General features: G+C 55.2%; 1 protein-coding gene across 1 annotated transcript in view; it reads left to right on the top strand.

The window, feature by feature from the left end:
* Nucleotides 1-20,538: 20,538 nt before the first annotated feature.
* LOC142297142 (uncharacterized) overlaps nt 20,539-22,928 on the top strand; it is a 17,558-nt gene continuing 15,168 nt past the window's right edge. The window contains exons 1-3 of the mRNA XM_075341418.1: nt 20,539-20,569; nt 20,655-20,791; nt 22,147-22,194. Coding sequence (XP_075197533.1) covers nt 20,539-20,569; nt 20,655-20,791; nt 22,147-22,194 — 216 coding nt within the window. The remainder of the gene's footprint in view (nt 20,570-20,654; nt 20,792-22,146; nt 22,195-22,928) is intronic.

Below are 22,928 nucleotides of genomic sequence, written 5' to 3' on the forward strand. Positions count from 1 at the left end.
CAGGCCACGGTGGGATAACTACCAGGTGCCTGTCCTCCCACTAGAAAAACCGCTGGTGATCGCCTCTGTAGATGGGAGACCCCTCTCTGACACCGTCTCACTGATCACCAAGCCTGTGGAAGTACGGATCGGTGCTCTGCACACCGAGAAGATCACCTTCTACGTCCTCCCGCGCATGTCTCATCAGATCCTGCTGGGACTCCCATGGTTACGGGCACACGAACCGTCGGTCAGCTGGAGCACAGGTGAAATTACCCGATGGGGCTCCTCGTGTCACGAGAGATGTCTCAAATCCATCCAGCCCATCCGACGACCTCCGGTTCCAGAGTCTCTACCAGGTCTGCCTTCTGCCTACTGGTCCTTCTCGGACATTTTTGATAAAAAGGAGTCAGAGGTACTACCGCCTCATCGTCCCTACGACTGTGCCATCGATTTACTGCCAGGAACTACGCCTCCTAGAGGAAGGATATACCCCTTGTCCCCTGCTGAAACACGGGCTATGTCTGCCTATATCACCGAGAGCCTAGCTAAGGGGTTCATTCGGAGATCTTCGTCCCCTGCCGGAGCAGGTTTTTTCTTCGTCAAGAAGAAGGAAGGTGGTCTGCGCCCTTGCATTGACTACCGGGGATTAAACCAGATCACCGTAAAAAACAAATACCCTCTGCCACTTATCCCCGAACTGTTCGATCGGCTCCGAGGAGCTCGTGTATTCACCAAGTTGGACCTCCGTGGGGCCTATAACCTGGTTCGCATTCACTCTGGAGATGAATGGAAGACCGCATTCAACACTCGGGATGGGCACTACGAGTATTGTGTCATGCCCTTTGGTCTGTGTAATGCTCCGGCAGTCTTCCAAGAATTGGTGAACGACGTGTTCAGAGATCTCCTCTATGTCTGTGTCGTGGTATATCTGGATGACATCCTGGTCTTCTCTCCGGACCTACAGACCCACAGAGAGAACGTGCAGCTAGTTCTCCAGAGGCTTAGAGAGAACCGTCTGTACGCCAAGTACGAGAAGTGCGTCTTTGAAAAGTCGTCTCTTCCCTTCCTGGGTTATGTAATCTTGGACACTGGCCTGCAGATGGACCCAGAGAAAGTGTCTGCCATCATCAACTGGCCTCCTCCTTCCGGACTGAAGGCTATCCAACGCTTTCTCGGCTTTGCGAACTATTATCGTCAATTCATCCCGCACTTCTCTGCCTTGACTGCGCCTCTCTCTGCCTTGACTAAGAAAGGAGCTAATCCTAAGGACTGGCCACCGGCGGCCGATGCCGCGTTCTGCTCCTTGAAACAGGCGTTTGCTTCTTCCCCGGTTCTCCATCGCCCTGAATTGAACCGACAGTTCCCCTTAGAGGTGGATGCCTCCTCCTCAGGAGCCGGGGCAGTGTTGATGCAGAACTCCTCCTCCGGAAAGATGGTCACTTGTGGATTCTTCTCCAAGAGCTTCTCGGCACACGAATGCAACTACACCATCGGGGATCGGGAGCTAATGGCCGTTAAGCTGGCCTTGGAGGAATGGCGCTACCTCTTGGAGGGAGCAGTATACCCTGTGATCATATACACGGACCACAAGAATCTGGAGTACCTGCCCAACGACTGAACCCGCGACAAGCCCGCTGTCCTTGTTTTTTGCTCGATTTGATTTCCAACTCCATTTTCGGCCTGCGGATAAGAACGTGCGGGCAGACGCTTTGTCCAGGTCCTTCGTGCCCGTGGAGTTGGAGGAGGAGACGTTCCAGCCCATCATCAACCCCAGTAAAGTCATTCCGGTGACTCCTGTCGCTCTAACTCAGATACCCCCTGGGAAAACCTATGTCTCAGATACTGACAGACAGAGAGTCCTGCACTGGGGCCATGCCTCGAAGATCGCCGGCCATGCTGGTCAGAAGAAGACTTGGAGTACGATTGTCCGTCACTACTGGTGGCCGTCCCTCCGTAAAGACGTCGCAACCTTCGTCTCAGCCTGTCCATCCTGTGCCCGGAACAAGACACCCAAGCACCTACCATATGGACGTCTTCTGCCTCTGCCCATTCCTTCCGTTCCGTGGCAACATATCGCAATGGACTTCATTACGGACTTACCCTTATCCTCCGGACACACGGTCATATGGGTTGTGGTGGATCGCTTCTCAAAGATGTCTCACTTCGTTCCCATGGCCGGGCTGCCCTCTGCCCAGGAGCTAGCTGACTCCTTCATACAGCACATATTCCGATTGCATGGCTTCCCCGCACACATTGTGTTCGACAGAGGAACTCAGTTTACCTCGCGCTTCTGGAGGGCTCTCTGCAAACATCTGGGAGTATTCTTGGACTTTTCTTCGGCCTACCATCCTCAGTCGAATGGCCAAGTGGAACGGGTCAATCAGATCCTGACCTCCTTCCTGCGCCACTACGTCAACATCCATCATGACGATTGGTCCACGCTCCTACCTTGGGCTGAATTCTCCCACAACCAACACATCAGCGAGTCCACCTCCAGCTCTCCCTTCCAGGTCGTTTACGGACTTCAGCCTTCTGTCCCGTTGCCAGTATCCTCGGCTTCCGATGTCCCCGCAGCAGATGCTCTGGTTCGGGACTTCTCAGCTATATGGAACTTTGTCAAGTCTTCCCTAGAATGTGCTTCTTTGCGGATGAAGAGACATGCGGACAAGAGGCGCCTGGATCCCCCGTGTTTCTCCCCAGGTGATCTGGTCTGGCTTGCATCCAGATATGTCCGATTGAAGTTACCCTCGTACAAGTTGGGTCCTCGTTACATCGGGCCGTTTAAAGTCAGCAGCAAGATCAATGCAGTCTCCTACAAATACAAACTGCAGCTCCCGGCCACGATGCGGATACCCAACTCCTTCCATGTCTCCTTGCTCAAGCCTGTCGTCCTTGGTCCCTTCTCCGCTGCTGCCAGTCCTGCTCCTCCTCCTATCGCTGACGATGACATCTATGCGGTAAGGGATATCGTGGCCATGAAGACCGTACGAGGTCGGCAATACTTCCTGGTGGACTGGGCGGGTTATGGTCCCGAGGATAGGTCCTGGGAGCCCCGGGAGAATGTTGGCACTCCTCTGATTCGTGCTTTCCTGTCCCGGTTGCGGAGAGGGGGGGCGTGGGGGGTACTGTCACGCTTCCCGGTCCCCCGTGCCCCCGCTCTCTGGTCCCCGTGGCCCGCTCCCCGCTTCCCGGCGGTGTCCCCGACTCACCACTCCGGTCCCGGTCTCCTCTTCCTCGCCTGCGCCCTCCATGCGTCCAGCTCCCCGCTCCCGGCGCTCCTCAGCGACGTGGGACACCCTGCCGGGCACCCCTGCTTCCTCTGCACCGCTCCCTGGACTGGCTTCTGGCACACGGGCCTCGCGCATGCGCATTAGGGGCGCGCGCGCGGTCATTGACCCTTTCTTAAAGGCCAGCACCTTCAAACAGGAAATTGCATAGACAGGTACAGGGTATATTAGGATTCTCCTTCCTGGTGGGCGGGGGCCTGTTCTACGTGTTTAGTAAGCTAGGAGTTCAGGTCCCCGTATTGCTTTGCCCTGTATTAACCCTGTCTGTCTCGCAGAGCCTGTCCTGCCACGCCAGCCGCTCCGAACCACGTCCATTCCAGTACCCTGACGGTGACTTCGGCGGATGTTCCACCACCTCTGCAGCTCCGCCAGTCTCCAGTCCCTGGCTCCGTTGGGTGACCCGTCCCATCGCTCAGCAGGTTCCGGATCCCGCCTGACCCTTCAACCCGGCCTTGGACCCTGAGCCTCGTCACCCCGGACTACCGTCCAGAACTCCGTGTGTTCATCAACATCCACCTTTCCAGCTCCCCTACGGACTGTCTGGCTACCAATAGTGCTTCGGCTGCCGTGCATCAAGACCCTCTGGCGGGGTGACCGGCCTGGCTGCCTCCTCAGGGGGAAACTGGTGTAACGGTCCCAGAGTTTCCACCACCCGGACGTAACACGTACTCACTCAGTCCTAGGATACTGACACCAACAACTTGTAAACCAGAATTCTGAGCACCGCTGTAGCAAGGATGGAGCACGCGTGGATCCGTTGCCCTTGGTGTTGCTTGTTAGCCTGTGACCTTTTCCTTGGCACCTTTCTACTGGTTGGCCCCTGTAGTGTAGAACTAGTCGGGTCCCGCTCACCAGTGTGGCTAACTGGGTGAGCTTGCTTCACGCTTGGGATTTTCTGGACTATGTATTGGGAAAGTCCTATTCCCCTCGTTGCGCTAGTACCCAGATTTTGAAGTGGGTGGAGGATGAATCTTGAAGACTTCACCCTCGTCGGATAAATTGCCAGGATGCGTGAAGCTACTTCCCGGCCTGGGGTCCACGTACCCCGTCGTGCCCTGGCCCCTGCCCGGAGATGGCTCAAGGCCGCTGGCTGCCCTCCTTGGCAGTCCGTGCCCCCTGTCACGATCCCCTGCGACCGGGATTCCAGCTCCTACCAGGCTCAGACCAACATCTGCCACCTAGTAACTGAGGAGCCCAGCTCCCAAAACTGTGACCTCTCACTTCGAGAGTCACCACTCCACTCCTCACTCTTCACTGCTCCTAAAGCCTGCTTTACACATTTCAATTAAACGTGCGATCGCACCCGCCCCCATCGTTTGTGCGGCACGGGCAATTTGTTGCCCGTGTCGCACAATGCTGTAACCCCCGTCACACGTACTTACCTTCCATACGACCTCGCTGTGGGCGGCGAACATCCACTTCCTGAAGGGGGAGGGACGTTCGGCGTCACAGCGACGTCACACAGCGGCCGGCCAATAGAAGCGGAAGGGCGGGAGATAAGCGGGATGTAAACATCCCGCCCCACCTCCTTCCTTCAGCATTGCCGGCAGGAGCCGCGGGACGCAGGTAAGATCTGTTCATCGTTTCCGGGGTGTCACACACTGCGATGTGTGCTGCCTCGGGAACGATGAACAACTGGACGTTCAATTTTTAGAAAATGAACGACGTGTATGCAATCAATGTTTTTGCGTACAATCGGGGATCGCACGTAGGTTGCACACGCTACTACAACACTAACGATGCCGGATGTGCGTCACTTACGACATGACCCCGCCGACACATCGTTAGATATATTGTAGCGTGTAAAGCCCGTTCTGACTCTCCCTTACCAACCCCCCCAAGTGGGTGGCCCTATTCCCTCAGGCCCCCCAATGGTGTGTCTGGTGTGTGTGGTGTAGAGTGTTCCTAGGGTTTTGACTGGTACTTTCTTAGCAACACCGAAAACCAGGAACCCATAACCAAGGAGGATGTGGATACAGTGCAGAAGGGCAGATTGCACAATACCCTGTGACGACCTGATAGTCCAGGGCGTCACATGCACATAACTTAAAAGAGAGCTGATAAACTGTCACAGTCCGTGATCCTGCCTCCTGTCCACCGCCATCTTTCCCTTCCTGTACGCCTCAGGGCAATGGAACCGAGCCAAACCACCCCGCGACGACGTAGAGGATCTGCACCCCCGGACCGGCTACGAGTAGGTCCAAAACACCTGCCCCGTGGGGCACTATAGGTGTGCATGATGCGTACTATGTCATGCACATGTGCCGGCATTGAGGTCCTGTGCAGGCGCACTGTGATCTGCCCAGAGCAGTATTTTTTATATTCTACACAGTGGCCTGGGCTGTTATATACAGTATGTTAGAAGGCTGTATATAAGAGCCCAGTGGTGGTGGCCGCAGCTTATAGTCCCCAAATCTGGTGACAGGTTCCCTTTAAGGCCTCTTTTACATGTCCGTGAAAATCACGCACATTTTCACGGACGTGTCAAAGGTGCGTATTGCCCTCGGTGTGCCGTGTTTATGGGCTACGTGTGTTCTCCGTGTGTTATCCGTGATAACACACGGAGAATGGGAACTTTCTACTCACCTGTCCCTGGCGTCGCTGTCCGTGGTCATGATCTTCGGTCTCCGGTCCTGCCGACTCCCCGCTGCTGCTGCTTACGGCCGCAGTGAAGTGAATATGCAATTAGCATAATGCGCGGCGGTCGGCAGCAAGTGACAGCAGCGGCAGAGACAGCAGGGCTGGAGAAGGTGAGTAAAGTTTTGGTTTTTGTTCTCACAGACACATGTCTTCTCTCCGGTGCGTGTCACACGGAACACATCCGTGTGGTCCGTTTGCCTTACGTGTGACACGTTTGTATTCCGTGTGACACACGTGATGCTGGAGAGAAAACGGACATGTCGGCGTGAGAAACACACGGACACACATAAGTATGGAACGGACATACGTTCCGTGCGCAAATACTTACGTGTGTCCAAAACCATAGGAATACCTAGGTCTACGTGTGTACGTGTCTCTGGTACGTGAGAAAACTGAAAAACACGTACCGGAGGCACGTACGTGTGAAAGAGGCCTAAAGATGTACTGTAGACAAATGACACAGCAAAAATGCACCAAACCCCCCCCCCCCCCCCGACAAAAAAAAACGGCTTTCTTACTGCCAAGAAATCAAGTTTTGTCACAGAAAACAAGCAGTAAAAACGCAGCATATGAACATTGCCTAAGAGTGTCAAATTCATGCCAAAAAGTGTGGTATGTTTTGAATTTGGTGCATCTTCTGGCTGTCGGGCGCCACCACACGACAGGTCCTCTATTCACGGACTGACGGACGTTTCTGCCGTAATTTCTGCCACTTTTGCAGCATAAATGATGATAGACCTTGTCGGCTGCTCTTGCTGTCGCCCCCCTCAGCTGAGCGCCTCACACTTTCCAAAATGTTAATAGAAATGGCGTAAAAACGCCAAAACTGGAAGACTACGAGCTGCGCAGCAATATTGAGACATTTTAGACAGTCTTACATCAGAATTCTGGAGAAAACTGATGATTCGGGGCCAATGTGTCCGGCCCGAGACACCGAAGCGTCGGGGGGCAGCGAGGCGGGACGTCTGAGGGGGGCAGCGAGGCGGGACGTCTGAGGGGCTCGGCTCTCGGAGCGTGATACATTTTATTGGCTAACTGAAAAGATGGTAATAATAGCAGCTTCTGAGACTCCTCAGGGCTCTTCCTCAGGCGCGGTATCCCAGAGACCCAGGCTGCAGTGATAGGTATAGAGCCCCATGAAAAATAATGGCCGAGGAAGAGGACAAGCTTTTCCTGGCCAAATCGCAGCTAAACCCCTCAGCAATCTAGTGCCGCGCAATGTGTGGTAGATTGCAGTCTACCAATCCCAGCCATGCTACAGATCACATGACTGTGACATCACCGCAGGTCCTGTGTCCACCAGGAGGTGCCATTTGCAGAGCAGGGGACTGCACCAGGTAGGTGTGACTTGTAGGCGGGGTTATCTCACACTGTGTAACTGCAGGCAGTGCTGTCTCTATAGGGGGCGCCATGGAGCCCAGACTTCACAGTGCAGGTTCCTATATGCCCCGGCACACCAGATCCTGCAGGACATAACCCACAATGTGCTGAGAAGTGATCAGCAAATGCCAATATTAGTGATGAGCGGGCACTACCATGCTCGGGTACTCAGTACTGGTAACTAGTGATGAGCGGGCACTACCATGCTCGGGTGCTCAGTACTGGTAACTAGTGATGAGCGGGCACTACCATGCTCGGGTGCTCAGTACTGGTAACTAGTGATGAGCGGGGCACTACCATGCTCGGGTACTCAGTACTGGTAAACTAGTGATGAGCGGGCACTACCATGCTCGGGTGCTCAGTACTGGTAACTAGTGATGAGCGGGCACTGCCATGCTCGGGTGCTCAGTACTGGTAACTAGTGATGAGTGGGCACTACCATGCTCGGGTGCTCAGTACTGGTAACTAGTGATGAGCGGGCAATACCATGCTCGGGTGCTCAGTACTGGTAACTAGTGATGAGCGGGCACTACCATGCTCGGGTGCTCAGTACTGGTGACTAGTGATGATAGGGCACTACCATGCTCAGGTGCTCAGTACTGGTAACTAGTGATGAGCGGGCACTACTATGCTCAGGTGCTCAGTACTGGTAACTAGTGATGAGCGGGCACTACCATGCTCGGGTGCTCAGTACTGGTAACTAGTGATGAGTGGGCACTACCATGCCTGGGTGCTCAGTACTGGTAACTAGTGATGAGCGAGCACTGCCATGCTCGGGGGCTCAGTACTGGTAACTAGTGATGAGCGGGCACTACCATGCTCGGGGGCTCAGTACTGATAACTAGTGATGAGCGGAGCACTACCATGCTCGGGGGCTCAGTACTGATAACTAGTGATGAGCGGGCACTACCATGCTCGGGGGCTCAGTACTGATAACTAGTGATGAGCGGGCACTACCATGCTCGGGGGCTCAGTACTGATAACTAGTGATGAGCGGGCACTACCATGCTCGGGGGCTCAGTACTGATAACTAGTGATGAGCGGGCACTACCATGCTCGGGTGCTCAGTACTCGTAACTAGTGATGAGCGGGCACTACCATGCTCAGGTGCTCAGTACTGGTAACTAGTGATGAGCGGGCACTACCATGCTCGGGTGCTCAGTACTGGTAACTAGTGATGAGCGGGCACTACCATGCTCAGGTGCTCAGTACTGGTAACTAGTGATGAGCGGGCACTACCATGCTCGGGTGCTCAGTACTGGTAACTAGTGATGAGCGGGCACTACCATGCTCGGGTGCTCAGTACTGGTAACTAGTGATGAGCAGGCACTACCATGCTCGGGTGCTCAGTATTGGTAACTAGTGATGAGCGGGCACTACCATGCTCGGGTGCTCAGTACTGGTAACTAGTGATGAGCGGGCACTACCATGCTCGGGGGCTCAGTAATGGTAACTAGTGATGAGCGGGCACTACCATGCTCGGGTGCTCAGTACTGGTAACTAGTGATGAGCGGGCACTACCATGCTCGGGGGGCTCAGTACTGGTAACTAGTGATGAGTGGGCACTATCATGCTCGGGTGCTCAGTACTGGTAACTAGTGATGAGCAGGCACTACCATGCTCGGGTGCTCAGTACTCGTAACTAGTGATGAGCGGGCACTACCATGCTCAGGTGCTCAGTACTGGTAACTAGTGATGAGCGGGGCCACTACCATGCTCGGGTGCTCAGTACTGGTAACTAGTGATGAGCGGGCACTACCATGCTCAGGTGCTCAGTACTGGTAACTAGTGATGAGCGGGCACTACCATGCTCAGGTGCTCAGTACTGGTAACTAGTGATGAGCGGGCACTACCATGCTCGGGTGCTCAGTACTCGTAACTAGTGATGAGCGGGCACTACCATGCTCAGGTGCTCAGTACTGGTAACTAGTGATGAGCGGGCACTACCATGCTCGGGTGCTCAGTACTGGTAACTAGTGATGAGCGGGCACTACCATGCTCAGGTGCTCAGTACTGGTAACTAGTGATGAGCGGGCACTACCCATGCTCGGGTGCTGAGTACTGGTAACTAGTGATGAGCGGGCACTACCATGCTCGGGTGCTCAGTACTGGTAACTAGTGATGAGCGGGCACTACCATGCTCGGGTGCTCAGTACTGGTAACTAGTGATGAGCGGGCACTACCATGCTCGGGGGCTCAGTACTGGTAACTAGTGATGAGCGGGCACTACCATGCTCGGGTGCTCAGTACTGGTAACTAGTGATGAGCGGGCACTACCATGCTCGGGGGCTCAGTACTGGTAACTAGTGATGAGTGGGCACTACCATGCTCGGGGGCTCAGTACTGGTAACTAGTGATGAGCAGGCACTACCATGCTCGGGGTGCTCAGTACTGGTAACTAGTGATGAGTGGACACTACCATGCTCGGGTGCTCAGTACTGGTAACTAGTGATGAGTGGGCACTACCATGCTCGGGTACTCAGTACTGGTAACTAGTGATGAGCGGGCACTACCATGCTCAGGTGCTCAGTACTGGTAACTAGTGAGGAGCGGGCACTACCATGCTCGGGTACTCAGTACTGGTAACTAGTGATGAGCGGGCACTACCATGCTCGGGTGCTTAGTACTGGTAACTAGTGATGAGCGGGCACTACCATGCTTGGGTGCTCTGTACTGGTAACTAGTGATGAGCGGGCACTACCATGCTCGGGTGCTCAGTACTTATAACTAGTGATGAGCGGGCACTACCATGCACGGGTGCTCTGTACTGGTAACTAGTGATGAGCGGGCACTACCATGCTCGGGTGCTCAGTACTGGTAACTAGTGATGAGCGGGCACTACCATGCTCGGTGCTCAGTACTGGTAACTAGTGATGAGTGGGCACTACCATGCTCAGATGCTCAGTGCTGGTAACTAGTGATGAGCGGGCACTACAATGCTCGGGTGCTCAGTACTGGTAACTAGTGATGAGCGGGCACTACCATGCTTGGGTGCTCAGTACTCGTAACTAGTGATGAGCGGGCATTACCATGCTCGGGTGCTCAGTACTGGTAACTAGTGATGAGTGGGCACTACCATGCTCGGGTGCTCAGTACTGGTAACTAGTGATGAGCGGGCACTACCATGCTTGGGTGCTCAGTACTCGTAACTAGTGATGAGCAGGCACTACCATGCTCGGGTGCTCAGTACTGGTAACTAGTGATGAGCGGGCACTACCATGCTCAGGTGCTCAGTACTGGTAACTAGTGAGGAGCGGGCACTACCATGCTCGGGTACTCAGTACTGGTAACTAGTGATGAGCGGGCACTACCATGCTCGGGTGCTTAGTACTGGTAACTAGTGATGAGCGGGCACTACCATGCTCGGGTGCTCTGTACTGGTAACTAGTGTTGAGCGGGCACTACCATGCTCGGGTGCTCAGTACTTATAACTATGGATGAGCGGGCACTACCATGCTCAGGTGCTCAGTACTTATAACTAGTGATGAGCGGGCACTACCATGCACGGGTGCTCTGTACTGGTAACTAGTGATGAGTGGGCACTACCATGCTCGGGTGCTCAGTACTGGTAACTAGTGATGAGTGGGCACTACCATGCTCGGGTGCTCAGTACTGGTAACTAGTGATGAGCGGGCACTACCATGCTCAGGTGGTCAGTACTGGTAACTAGTGATGAGTGGGCACTACCATGCTCGGGTGCTCAGTACTGGTAACTAGTGATGAGTGGGCACTACCATGCTCGGATGCTCAGTACTGGTAACTAGTGATGAGCGGGCACTACCATGCTCGGGTGCTCAGTACTGGTAACTAGTGATGAGCGGGCACTACCATGCTTGGGTGCTCAGTACTCGTAACTAGTGATGAGCGGGCACTACCATGCTTGGGTGCTCAGTACTCGTAACTAGTGATGAGCGGTCACTACCATGCTTGGGTGCTCAGTACTCGTAACTAGTGATGAGCGGGCATTACCATGCTCGGGTGCTCAGTACTGGTAACTAGTGATGAGCGGGCACTACCATGCTCGGGTGCTCAGTACTGGTAACTAGTGATGAGCGGGCACTACCATGCTCGGGTGCTCAGTACTGGTAACTAGTGATGAGCGGGCACTACCATGCTTGGGTGCTCAGTACTCGTAACTAGTGATGAGCGGGTATTACCATGCTCGGGTGCTCAGTACTGGTAACTAGTGATGAGCGGGCACTACCATGCTCGGGTGCTCAGTACTGGTAACTAGTGATGAGCGGGCACTACCATGCTCGGGTGCTCAGTACTGGTAACTAGTGATGAGCGGGCACTACCATGCTCGGGTGCTCAGTACTGGTAACCAGTGATGAGCGAGCACTACCATGCTCGGGTACTCAGTACTCGTAACTAGTGATGAGCGGGCACTACCATGCTCGGGTACTCAGTACTCGTAACTAGTGATGAGCGGGCACTACCATGCTCGGGTGCTCAGTACTCGTAACTAGTGATGAGCGGGCAATACCATGCTCGGGTGCTCAGTACTCGTAACTAGTGATGAGCGGGCACTACCATGCTCGGGTGCTCAGTACTCGTAACTAGTGATGAGCGGGAAATACCATGCTCGGGTACTCAGTACTCGTAACTAGTGATGGGCGGGCACTACCATGCTCGGGTGCTCAGTACTCGTAACTAGTGATGAGTGGGCACTACAATGCTCGGGTACTCAGTACTCGTAACTAGTGATGGGCGGGCACTACCATGCTCAGGTGCTCAGTACTCGTAACTAGTGATGAGCGGGCAATACCATGCTCGGGTGCTCAGTACTGGTAACTAGTGATGAGCGGGCAATACCATGCTCGGGTGCTCAGTACTGGTAACTAGTGATGAGCGGGCACTACCATGCTCGGGGGCTCTGTACTCTGATCACCCATCACTAGCGGTGTTTATCTATATATATAATTGCCAAATTTTGTCTGTCTGTCTGTCTGTCTGTCTGTCATGCTCCAAAATTGTGTCCTTACGGTGACACAAAGCTGATTGGCCGCTGGGCTCGCCATGGCCCCGCCCCCCACGGATTGGCCGCTTGCCCAGGCTGCGCCCCCACACGGATTGGCCAGCCGCTCGCCCAGGCTCCGCCCCCCCCACAGATTGGCATCTCGCCCCGGCACCCTGCAGGCATTGGCAATTCGGCCACGCCACGCCCCGCCCCCCTCACGCAATGCACGCTAGCTCTGGCCCCGCCCCCCCGCGCATTCCCCGAACTGTCACGGAGGTGAGTACTGTACTCCCCCCCCCCCTCCCCCCCCTCCCCCCCCCCCGCGCATTCCCCGAACTGACACGGCTGTCACGGAAGTGAGTACTGTACTCCCCCCCCCCCGTCCCCCGCTCGCACGGGAGTGGTGTGGATACGTTGGTAACCATGCTAGCATGGTTACAAGCGCATCAAGGTCCTGCAGCGGCGGAAGATCCACACGCACACACACATACATACACACACATCAGATCACACTCACTCTCACACACACCTCACACACACCTCACACACACATCACATCGCATCCACACACTCACAGCATCCGGCGATATCGCTTGCTTCTCGGCCTCGATACTGTGCTGTTGTGACCTTCCAGGACCTGACGGAGGATCACATGGCCAGAAGCATGTGGTATCTCCGGATGTTGTGAGTGTGAGCGCGTATGTGCGATATCGTCAGTCTCTGTGTGTGTGAGTGTATGCGATTGGGTGTGTGTGAGTGTATGCGATCGGGTGTGTGTGAGTGTATGCGATCGGGTGTGTGTGAGTGTATGCGATCGGGTGTGTGAGTGTCGGCAGAGGAGCACGGCGTGCTGGAGGAGGCTGGGAGCAGAGAGGCTGATCTTGGGGAAGGCTGGGAGGGGGAGGCTGATGCTGGGGGAGACTGGGAGGGGAAGGCTGATGCTGAAGGAGGCTGGGAGGGGGAGGCTGGGAGGAAGGAGGCTGGGAGGAGAGAGGCTGATCCTGGGGAAGGCTGGGAAGGGGAGGCTGATGCTGAGGGAGGCTGGAAGGAGAGAGGCTGATGCTGCGGGAGGCTGGAAGGAGAGAGGCTGAGGCTGGGAGGAGAGAGGCTGATGCTGGGGAAGGCTGATGCTGAGGGAGGCTGGGAGCGGAAAGCTGATGCTGGGGAAGGCTGGGAGGACGGAGGCTGGGAGGAGAGAGGCTGATCCTGGGGAAGGCTGGGAGAGGGAGGCTGATGCTGGGGGAGGCTGGAAGGAGAGAGGCTGATGCTGGGGGAGGCTGGAAGAAGAGACGCTGATGCTGGGGGAGGCTGATGCTGGGGGAGGCTGGGAGGAGAGAGGCTGATGCTGGGGAAGGCTGGGAGGAGAGAGGCTGATCCTGGGGACAGAGAGGAGAGGTTGATGCTGGGAGGAGAGAGGCTGATGCTGGGAGGAGAGAGGCTGATGCTGGGGGAGGCTGGGAGGGGGAGGCTGATGCTGGGGGAGGCTGATGCTGGGGGAGGCTGGGACGAGGGAGGCTGATGCCGGTGGAGGCTGATGCTTGGGGAGGCTGATGCTGGGGGAGGCTGGAAGGAGAGAGGCTGATGCTGGTGGAGGCTGATGCTTGGGGAGGCTGATGCTGGGGGAGACTGGGAGGGGAAGGCTGATGCTGAGGGAGGCTGGGAGGGGGAGGCTGGGAGGAAGGAGGCTGGGAGGAGAGAGGCTGATCCTGGGGAAGGCTGGGAAGGGGAGGCTGATGCTGACGGAGGCTGGAAGGAGAGAGGCTGATGCTGGGGGAGGCTGGAAGGAGAGAGGCTGAGGCTGGGAGGAGAGAGGCTGATGCTGAGGGAGGCTGGGAGGGGAAAGCTGATGCTGGGGAAGGCTGGGAGGACGGAGGCTGGGAGGAGAGAGGCTGATCCTGGGGAAGGCTGGGAGAGGGAGGCTGATGCTGGGGGAGGCTGAGGCTGGGAGGAGAGAGGCTGATGCTGGGGACAGAGAGGCTGATGCTGGGAGGAGAGAGGCTGATGCTGGGAGGAGAGAGGCTGATGCTGGGAGGAGAGAGGCTGATGCTGGGGGCAGAGAGGCTGATGCTGGTGCAGCATGGGGGATGGTGCACGATGGGGGGTGCGCAGCATGGGGGATGGAGCACGATGAGGAGTGCGCAGCATGGGGGATGGAGCCCGTTTGGGAGTGCGCAGCATGGCGGATGGACCACGTTTGGGAGTGCGCAGCATGGCAGATGGAGCACGTTTGGGAGTGCGCAGCATGGCGGATTGAGCATGTTTGGGAGTGCGCAGCATGGCGGATGGAGCACGTTTGGGAGTGCGCAGCATGGCGGATGGAGCACGTTTGGGAGTGCGCAGCATGGCAGATGGAGCACGTTTGGGAGTGCGCAGCATGGCGGATGGAGCACGTTGGGGAGTGCGCAGCATGGCGGATGGAGCACGATGGGTGCGCAGCATGGCGGATGGAGCACGATGGGAGGTGCACACCTCCCCCAACACACACAACACACCACACACACACTGGGAACCACAAACACCGCCCTACACAGACACCCACACACACAGACAACGCTGCACACACACAACACCCAACACACAAACACCGCGGCATACATAAATATACGCACATACCGCACAACACACACATTGCACAAAACATACCTCCCCCCAAAACACACCACACCCACACAAACCGCGCAACACACACACACAACGCTACAGACACACAGCGCTCCACAAACAACGCAACACACGCAACACACACACAACACCGCTCTCACCCCCCGCCACACCCAGACAACACCCAGAACATGTACAGCTCCTACACAAACACTTGGTAACTACACACAACAACATCTCTATATATATATATATATAACAAAAATCATACATTAACTACACAATACGTAAATTCTAGAATACCCGATGCGTAGAATCCGGCCACCTTCTAGTATATATATAGAGATGTTGTTGTGTGTAGTTACCAAGTGTTTGTGTAGGAGCTGTACATGTTCTGGGTGTTGTCTGGGTGTGGCGGGGGGTGAGAGCGGTGTTGTGTGTGTGTTGCGTGTGTTGCGTTGTTTGTGGAGCGCTGTGTGTCTGTAGCGTTGTGTGTGTGTTGCGCGGTTTGTGTGGGTGTGGTGTGTTTTGGGGGAGGTATGTTTTGTGCAATGTGTGTGTTGTGCGGTATGTGCGTATATTTATGTATGCCGCGGTGTTTGTGTGTTGGGTGTTGTGTGTGTGCAGCGTTGTCTGTGTGTGTGGGTGTCTGTGTAGGGCGGTGTTTGTGGTTCCCAGTGTGTGTGTGGTGTGTTGTGTGTGTTGGGGGAGGTGTGCACCTCCCATCGTGCTCCATCCGCCATGCTGCGCACCCCCCATCGTGCTCCATCCGCCATGCTGCGCACTCCCCAACGTGCTCCATCCGCCATGCTGCGCACTCCCAAACGTGCTCCATCTGCCATGCTGCGCACTCCCAAACGTGCTCCATCCGCCATGCTGCGCACTCCCAAACGTGCTCCATCCGCCATGCTGCGCACTCCCAAACGTGCTCCATCTGCCATGCTGCGCACTCCCAAACGTGCTCCATCCGCCATGCTGCGCACTTCCAAACATGCTCCATCCGCCATGCTGCGCACTCCCAAACGTGCTCCATCCGCCATGCTGCGCACTCCCAAACGGGGTCCATCCGCCATGCTGCGCACTCCCAAACGTGCTCCATCCCCCATGCTGCGCACTCCTCATCGTGCTCCATCCCCCATGCTGCGCACCCCCCATCGTGCACCATCCCCCATGCTGCACCAGCATCAGCCTCTCTGCCCCCAGCATCAGCCTCTCTCCTCCCAGCATCAGCCTCTCTCCTCCCAGCATCAGCCTCTCTCCTCCCAGCATCAGCCTCTCTGTCCCCAGCATCAGCCTCTCTCCTCCCAGCCTCAGCCTCCCCCAGCATCAGCCTCCCTCTCCCAGCCTTCCCCAGGATCAGCCTCTCTCCTCCCAGCCTCCGTCCTCCCAGCCTTCCCCAGCATCAGCTTTCCCCTCCCAGCCTCCCTCAGTATCAGCCTCTCTCCTCCCAGCCTCAGCCTCTCTCCTTCCAGCCTCCCCCAACATCAGCCTCTCTCCTTCCAGCCTCCCTCAGCATCAGCCTCCCCTTCCCAGCCTTCCCCAGGATCAGCCTCTCTCCTCCCAGCCTCCTTCCTCCCAGCCTCCCCCTCCCAGCCTCCCTCAGCATCAGCCTTCCCCTCCCAGTCTCCCCCAGCATCAGCCTCCCCAAGCATCAGCCTCCACCAGCATCAGCCTCTCTCCTTCCAGCCTCCCCCAGCATCAGCCTCCCCAAGCATCAGCCTCCACCAGCATCAGCCTCCCTCGTCCCAGCCTCCCCCAGCATCAGCCTCCCCCAGCATCAGCCTCCCCCTCCCAGCCTCCCCCAGCATCAGCCTCTCTCCTCCCAGCATCAGCCTCTCTCCTCCCAGCATCAGCCTCTCCTCTCTGTCCCCAGCATCAGCCTCTCTCCTCCCAGCCTTCCCCAGCATCAGCCTCTCTCCTCCCAGCCTCCCCCAGCATCAGCCTCCCCCAGCATCAGCGTCTCTTCTTCCAGCCTCCCCCGAGCTTCAGCCTCTCTCCTACCAGCCTCCCCCAGCATCAGCCTCCCTCTCCCAGCCTTCCCCAGGATCAGCCTCTCTCCTCCCAGCCTCCGTCCTCCCAGCCTTCCCCAGCATCAGCTTTCCCCTCCCAGCCTCCCTCAGCATCAGCCTTCCCCAGCATCAGCCTCTCTCCTCCCAGCCTCAGCCTCTCTCCTTCCAGCCTCCCCCAGCATCAGCCTCTCTCCTTCCAGCCTCCCTCAGCATCAGCCTCCCCTTCCCAGCCTTCCCCAGGATCAGCCTCTCTCCTCCCAGCCTCCTTCCTCCCAGCCTCCCCCTCCCAGCCTCCCTCAGCATCAGCCTTCCCCTCCCAGTCTCCCCCAGCATCAGCCTCCCCAAGCATCAGCCTCCACCAGCATCAGCCTCTCTCCTTCCAGCCTCCCCCAGCATCAGCCTCCCCAAGCATCAGCCTCCACCAGCATCAGCCTCCCTCGTCCCAGCCTCCCCCAGCATCAGCCTCCCCCAGCATCAGCCTCCCCCTCCCAGCCTCCCCCAGCATCAGCCTCTCTCCTCCCAGCATCAGCCTCTCTCCTCCCAGCATCAGCCTCTCCTCTCTGTCCCCAGCATCAGCCTCTCTCCTCCCAGCCTCCCCCAGCATCAGCCTCCCCCAGCATCAGCGTCTCTTCTTCCAGCCTCCCCCAGCATCAGCCTCTCTCCTTCCAGCCTCCCCCAGCATCAGCCTCCCTCTCCCAGCCTTCCCCAGGATCAGCCTCTCTCCTCCCAGCCTCCGTCCTCCCAGCCTTCCCCAGCATCAGCTTTCCCCTCCCAGCCTCCCTCAGCATCAGCCTTCCCCAGCATCAGCCTCTCTCCTCCCAGCCTCAGCCTCTCTCCTTCCAGCCTCCCCCAGCATCAGCCTCTCTCCTTCCAGCCTCCCTCAGCATCAGCCTCCCCTTCCCAGCCTTCCCCAGGATCAGCCTCTCTCCTCCCAGCCTCCTTCCTCCCAGCCTCCCCCTCCCAGCTTCCCTCAGCATCAGCCTTCCCCTCCCAGTCTCCCCCAGCATCAGCCTCCCCAAGCATCTGCCTCCACCAGCATCAGCCTCTCTCCTTCCAGCCTCCCCCAGCATCAGCCTCCCCCTCCCAGCCTTCCCCAAGATCAGCCTCTCTGCTCCCAGCCTCCTCCAGCATGCCGTGCTCCTCTGCCGACACTCACACACCCGATCGCATACACTCACACACACCCGATCGCATACACTCACACACACCCGATCGCATACACTCACACACACCCGATCGCATACACTCACACACACCCGATCGCATACACTCACACACACCCGATCGCATACACTCACACACACAGACACTGACGATATCGCACATACGCGCTCATACTCACAACATCCGGAGATACCACATGCTTCTGGCCATGTGATCCTCCGTCAGGTCCTGGAAGGTCACAACAGCACAGTATCGAGGCCGAGAAGCAAGCGATATCGCCGGATGCTGTGAGTGTGTGGATGCGATGTGATGTGTGTGTGAGGTGTGTGTGAGGTGTGTGTGAGAGTGAGTGTGATCTGATGTGTGTGTATGTGTGTGTGTGTGCGCGTGTGGATCTTCCGCCGCTGCAGGACCTTGATGCGCTTGTAACCATGCTAGCATGGTTACCAACGTATCCACACCACTCCCGTGCGAGCGGCGGGCGGGGGGGGGGAGTACAGTACTCACCTCCGTGACAGCCGTGTCAGTTCGGGGAATGCGCGGGGGGGGGCGAGGGCGGGGAGGGGGGGGAGTACAGTACTCACCTCCGTGACAGTTCGGGGAATGCGCGGGGGGGGGCGGGGCCAGAGCTAGCGTGCATTGCGTGAGGGGGGCGGGGCGTGGCGTGGCCGAATTGCCAATGCCTGCAGGGTGCCGGGGCGAGAGGCCAATCTGTGGGGGGGGCGGAGCCTGGGCGAGCGGCTGGCCAATCCGTGTGGGGGCGCAGCCTGGGCGAGCGGCCAATCCGTGGGGGGGCGGGGCCATGGCGAGCCCAGCGGCCAATCAGCTTTGTGTCACCGTAAGGACACAATTTTGGAGCATGACAGACAGACAGACAGACAGAATAAGGCAATTATATATATAGATAACAAAAATCATACATTAACTACACAATACGTAAATTCTAGAATACCCGAGGCGTAGAATCGGGCCACCTTCTAGTATAATATATACATATTATAACAATGGCCAGTAGATGGCAGCAAAGTACAACAAACACTGTACACTATACTAACTACTGAATGAATGGATGAAACACATTACACCTTGGGAATGACTGACAGCACAATATATGACTGACAGCACAATATATGACTGACAGCACAATATATGACTGACAGCACAATATATGACTGACAGCACAATATATGACTGACAGCACAATATATGACTGACAGCACAATATATGACTGACAGCACAATATATGACTGACAGCACAATATTGCTACTTTGTATGGACACTTTGAAGATGCTGAGTGCTTCCCCCATTTATTTTCAAATGAAAAGTCACGGACCCGGGTGTGTGGCTTGTTTCTTACTTGTTATGCAGACCAGCCACCAGATCAAGCCTTATTATTTGCTTTGTGTTTGTTTCTTTGTATTGTTGAGGCTCCTGTTCTGCCTCCCTGTCCCCCTGTGCTCCCTACCTGCTTCTTCACAGCTTGTATGTAACATGTCCAGCAGCATGGCATTAGAATGGTAGGGAGCTGTGACATATCACATACAAGGCTTGGAGCGCAAAATGAGCCATGTTAATACACATTTCTCAATGTCTTGGCTTCTTCTGAGCGCTCTGTATGTTCCTTCCCCGCTTGTGTACTGTCATGCCTTCTGCTCTCCCTCCTTCCTCTGCACAGCTTGTAGCTTCCTCCCTCGATTGCTCTTTGCAGCACTTGCGTCCTGCAATCCCACCAGTTATAGCACCATCAGGGGGCTGATATGCATAAGGGGAAGAAGCAAACCAGGCCTCCTGATGTGAGACGCGGCGCCCCAGAAGGGATTTTGTCTGTTAAAAAGTTTAGCATGGCCAGTGTAAGTTATTATTTTTTCATGTAAGATGTTATTACCAATGTTATTTTATTTTATTTTTTTGGTTCCTTATGATCGGGACTCTTTCCCTTTACTAGAGGCTGGTCCTTGCCATCAGCGGCCCCCGAGGATGGAGCAGGACAGAGAGCACATGGCGGCTCGGATATTAGACCTCACCCTGGAGATAATCTACTGGATCACTGGAGAGGTGAGAGCTTCACATCACATCCCTCTGATCTCTAGGAATAAAGCAGGGAAATGACGGGGAAGGTGGAGGATTCTCAGCCTCTGTGTAGTGACCGGCGTCTCCCCATACACAGGATCACACAGTAGTGAAGACGTCGTCTGGGGGGGGTGTGACCCCCCGTGTGTCAGGAGGATGGAGCAGGACCCCGAGTGCCATCACCGAGCCTCCACGTCATTCACTGATACATGAGCAGAAGATCCTAGAACTGACCCACAGGATCACTGAGCTGCTGAGCGGAGAGGTGAGCGCTGCCGGGAATGCTGGGACTTATACAATATCGCTGCCGGGGGAGGGGTCTGCTAATGACGGCTCATTGTGTGTGTCAGGTCCCTATGAGGTGTCAGGACGTCACCGTCTATTTCTCCATGGAGGAGTGGGAGTATCTAGAAGGACACAAGGATCTGTACAAGGAGGTCATGATGGAGGATCCCCCGTCCATCACATCCCCGGGTAAGAGGAGAGCGTCCTGGGCTGTAGAGGAGAGGACAGGGCTGAGAGTCGTCTAGATTCCCCATTATCTGCTCATCACATACAGACAATGTATTCATCACTGCCGTTATTTCAGATGGATCCAGTCAGAGAAATCCACCGGAGAGATGTCCCCGTCCTCTATATTCCCAGGATCGGCCAATAAAGGAAGAAGATGTCTCCCGGGATCATCAGGTGGATGAGGTGAGATTTCTACAGATCCTCTATAGATTGATGTAATGAAGTTTCTACTAATCCCCTCCGCCCGCCGTGTACTGGAGGCTCCATCACATCCTGGTATTCTGGGTTTATATAATACTAGCTGTAGTACCCGGCGTTGCTCGGGATAGTAACTGTCTCTCTGTCTCTCTCCCAGTCTCTTTCTGTCTGTCTCTGTGTGTCTGTCTGTGTCTATCTCTCTTTATCTCTATGTCTATCTGTCTGTCTCAATCTCTTTCCGCGTCTGACTCTTTCCGCGTCTGACTCTTTCCGCGTCTGACTCTTTCCGCGTCTGACTCTTTCCGCGTCTGACTCTTTCCGCGTCTGACTCTTTCCGCATCTGACTCTTTCCGCGTCTGACTCTTTCCCCGGCTGTCTCTTTCCAGGTCTGTCTCTTTCCAGGTCTGTCTCTTTCCAGGTCTGTCTCTTTCCAGGCCTGTATCTTTCCAGGTCTGTCGCTTTCCCCGTCTGTCTCCGTCTCTTTCCCCGCCTGTCTCCGTCTCGTTCCCCGTCTGTCTCTTTCCCTGGTCTGTCTCTTTCCCCGGTCTGTCTCTTTCCCCGGTCTGTCTCTTTCCCCGGTCTGTCTCTTTCCCCGGTCTGTCTCTTTCCTCGGACTGTCTCTTTCCCCGGTCTGTCTTTTTTCCCAGTCTGTCTCTTTCCCCGTTCTGTCTCTTTTCCCCGGACTGTCTCTTTCCCCGTTTGTCTCTTTGCCTGTCTCTCTGTCTCTTTCCCTGTCTGTCTCTCTCTGTCTCTGTCCCTGTCTGTCTCTTTCCCTATCTGTCTCTTTGTCTGTCTGTCTTTGTCTGTCTGTTTGGCTTTTTTTCCTATCTTTCTCTTTCCCTGTGTGCCTCTTTCTCTGTCTGTCTCTTTCTGTCTCTCAGTCTGTGTCTGTCTCTCCACCAACATCATATTACCTCACATATAAGCTTCTTATACTATGACTGTCCTTTGTTCCTATAGCAACCAATCATAGCTCATATTAATAGCCTGTATCTCACAGCTCCATTCACTTTAATGGAGGCAGTTTTTTTTTGAAAATAACTGTAAAGCACGGGGTTAAATGTTCTTGTCAAAATATAGTCTATGACGTTCCCTGAGTCACATGGGGCGTCTATGCAAAATTTTGTGATTGTATATGCGACGGTGCGGATTCCATTAGCGGACATACATACACACACACACACACACACCACACACACCACACACACACACCCAGCTTTATATATTAGATTGTGTTAGGCTTCCTCTTGTCTGGAAATTAACATGAAATGTGGATGAAAGTTCTGCAGTGTAGATGGAAATGACAGATGACCACACAATGCCATCCTTTATATTTCCAGGATCGGACAGAAAAGGAAGATGTCCCCCGGGATCATCAGGTGGATGAGGTGAGATTTCTACAGATCCTCTATAGATCGATGTAATGAAGCTTCTAGTAAACTCTTTTGCACACCATGGAGTAAACCCCTGCAGTAACGCTTCACAGTTTGTATTATACAGTCTCGTAGACATATCATATATGTATGGTCATGGCTGTCCGCTGCTGCATGAACCTTTTTGAAGCTAGTGATCAATACAGACAGGTATCAGAGGATGCCCACATACGCAGGGCGAGGGTTTGGAGGGCAGGACTGAAGAGCAATATGGCAGAGCTAATACAATGGTTTGCAATGTGGAACGGCCACACAGCGACCGTATCTGAAAGGCGTGAGTCATCTATGCTCTTTGCCCAGCACTGTCTAATCATGCAGGAGGTTAGACCAGGAGATCAGAGCTGAATACACAACTCACACAGGCAGAGAAAGTCCACGCCCCAGTATAAAGTCTGCAACAGTGAGGCACAATTAAAAATATACACGTTTTTTCCAGCTCTACAGTCACAAGTACAGTGTGTCCAGCTCAGCATAAAAGGTTTTCTTTAAAATAAGCTCTTCGAAAGATCTGTGTCCTCCCAGAGATCTTCACTGCTCATTTACATCTTGAAAAACCCTGGATTTATCTGGGATAAGACATCAGTCCCCAGATATCGAGGTCTCAGTTAATTCACGTTTTGTGCTCTACATGCCCATATAGGAGGGTTGATACTACTGAAAAATTCACCTTAAACTCATCATGTTCCTCA

The sequence above is a fragment of the Anomaloglossus baeobatrachus genome, chromosome 3, assembly GCF_048569485.1.
Source record: "Anomaloglossus baeobatrachus isolate aAnoBae1 chromosome 3, aAnoBae1.hap1, whole genome shotgun sequence".
In the NCBI taxonomy this organism is placed as follows: domain Eukaryota; kingdom Metazoa; phylum Chordata; class Amphibia; order Anura; family Aromobatidae; genus Anomaloglossus; species Anomaloglossus baeobatrachus.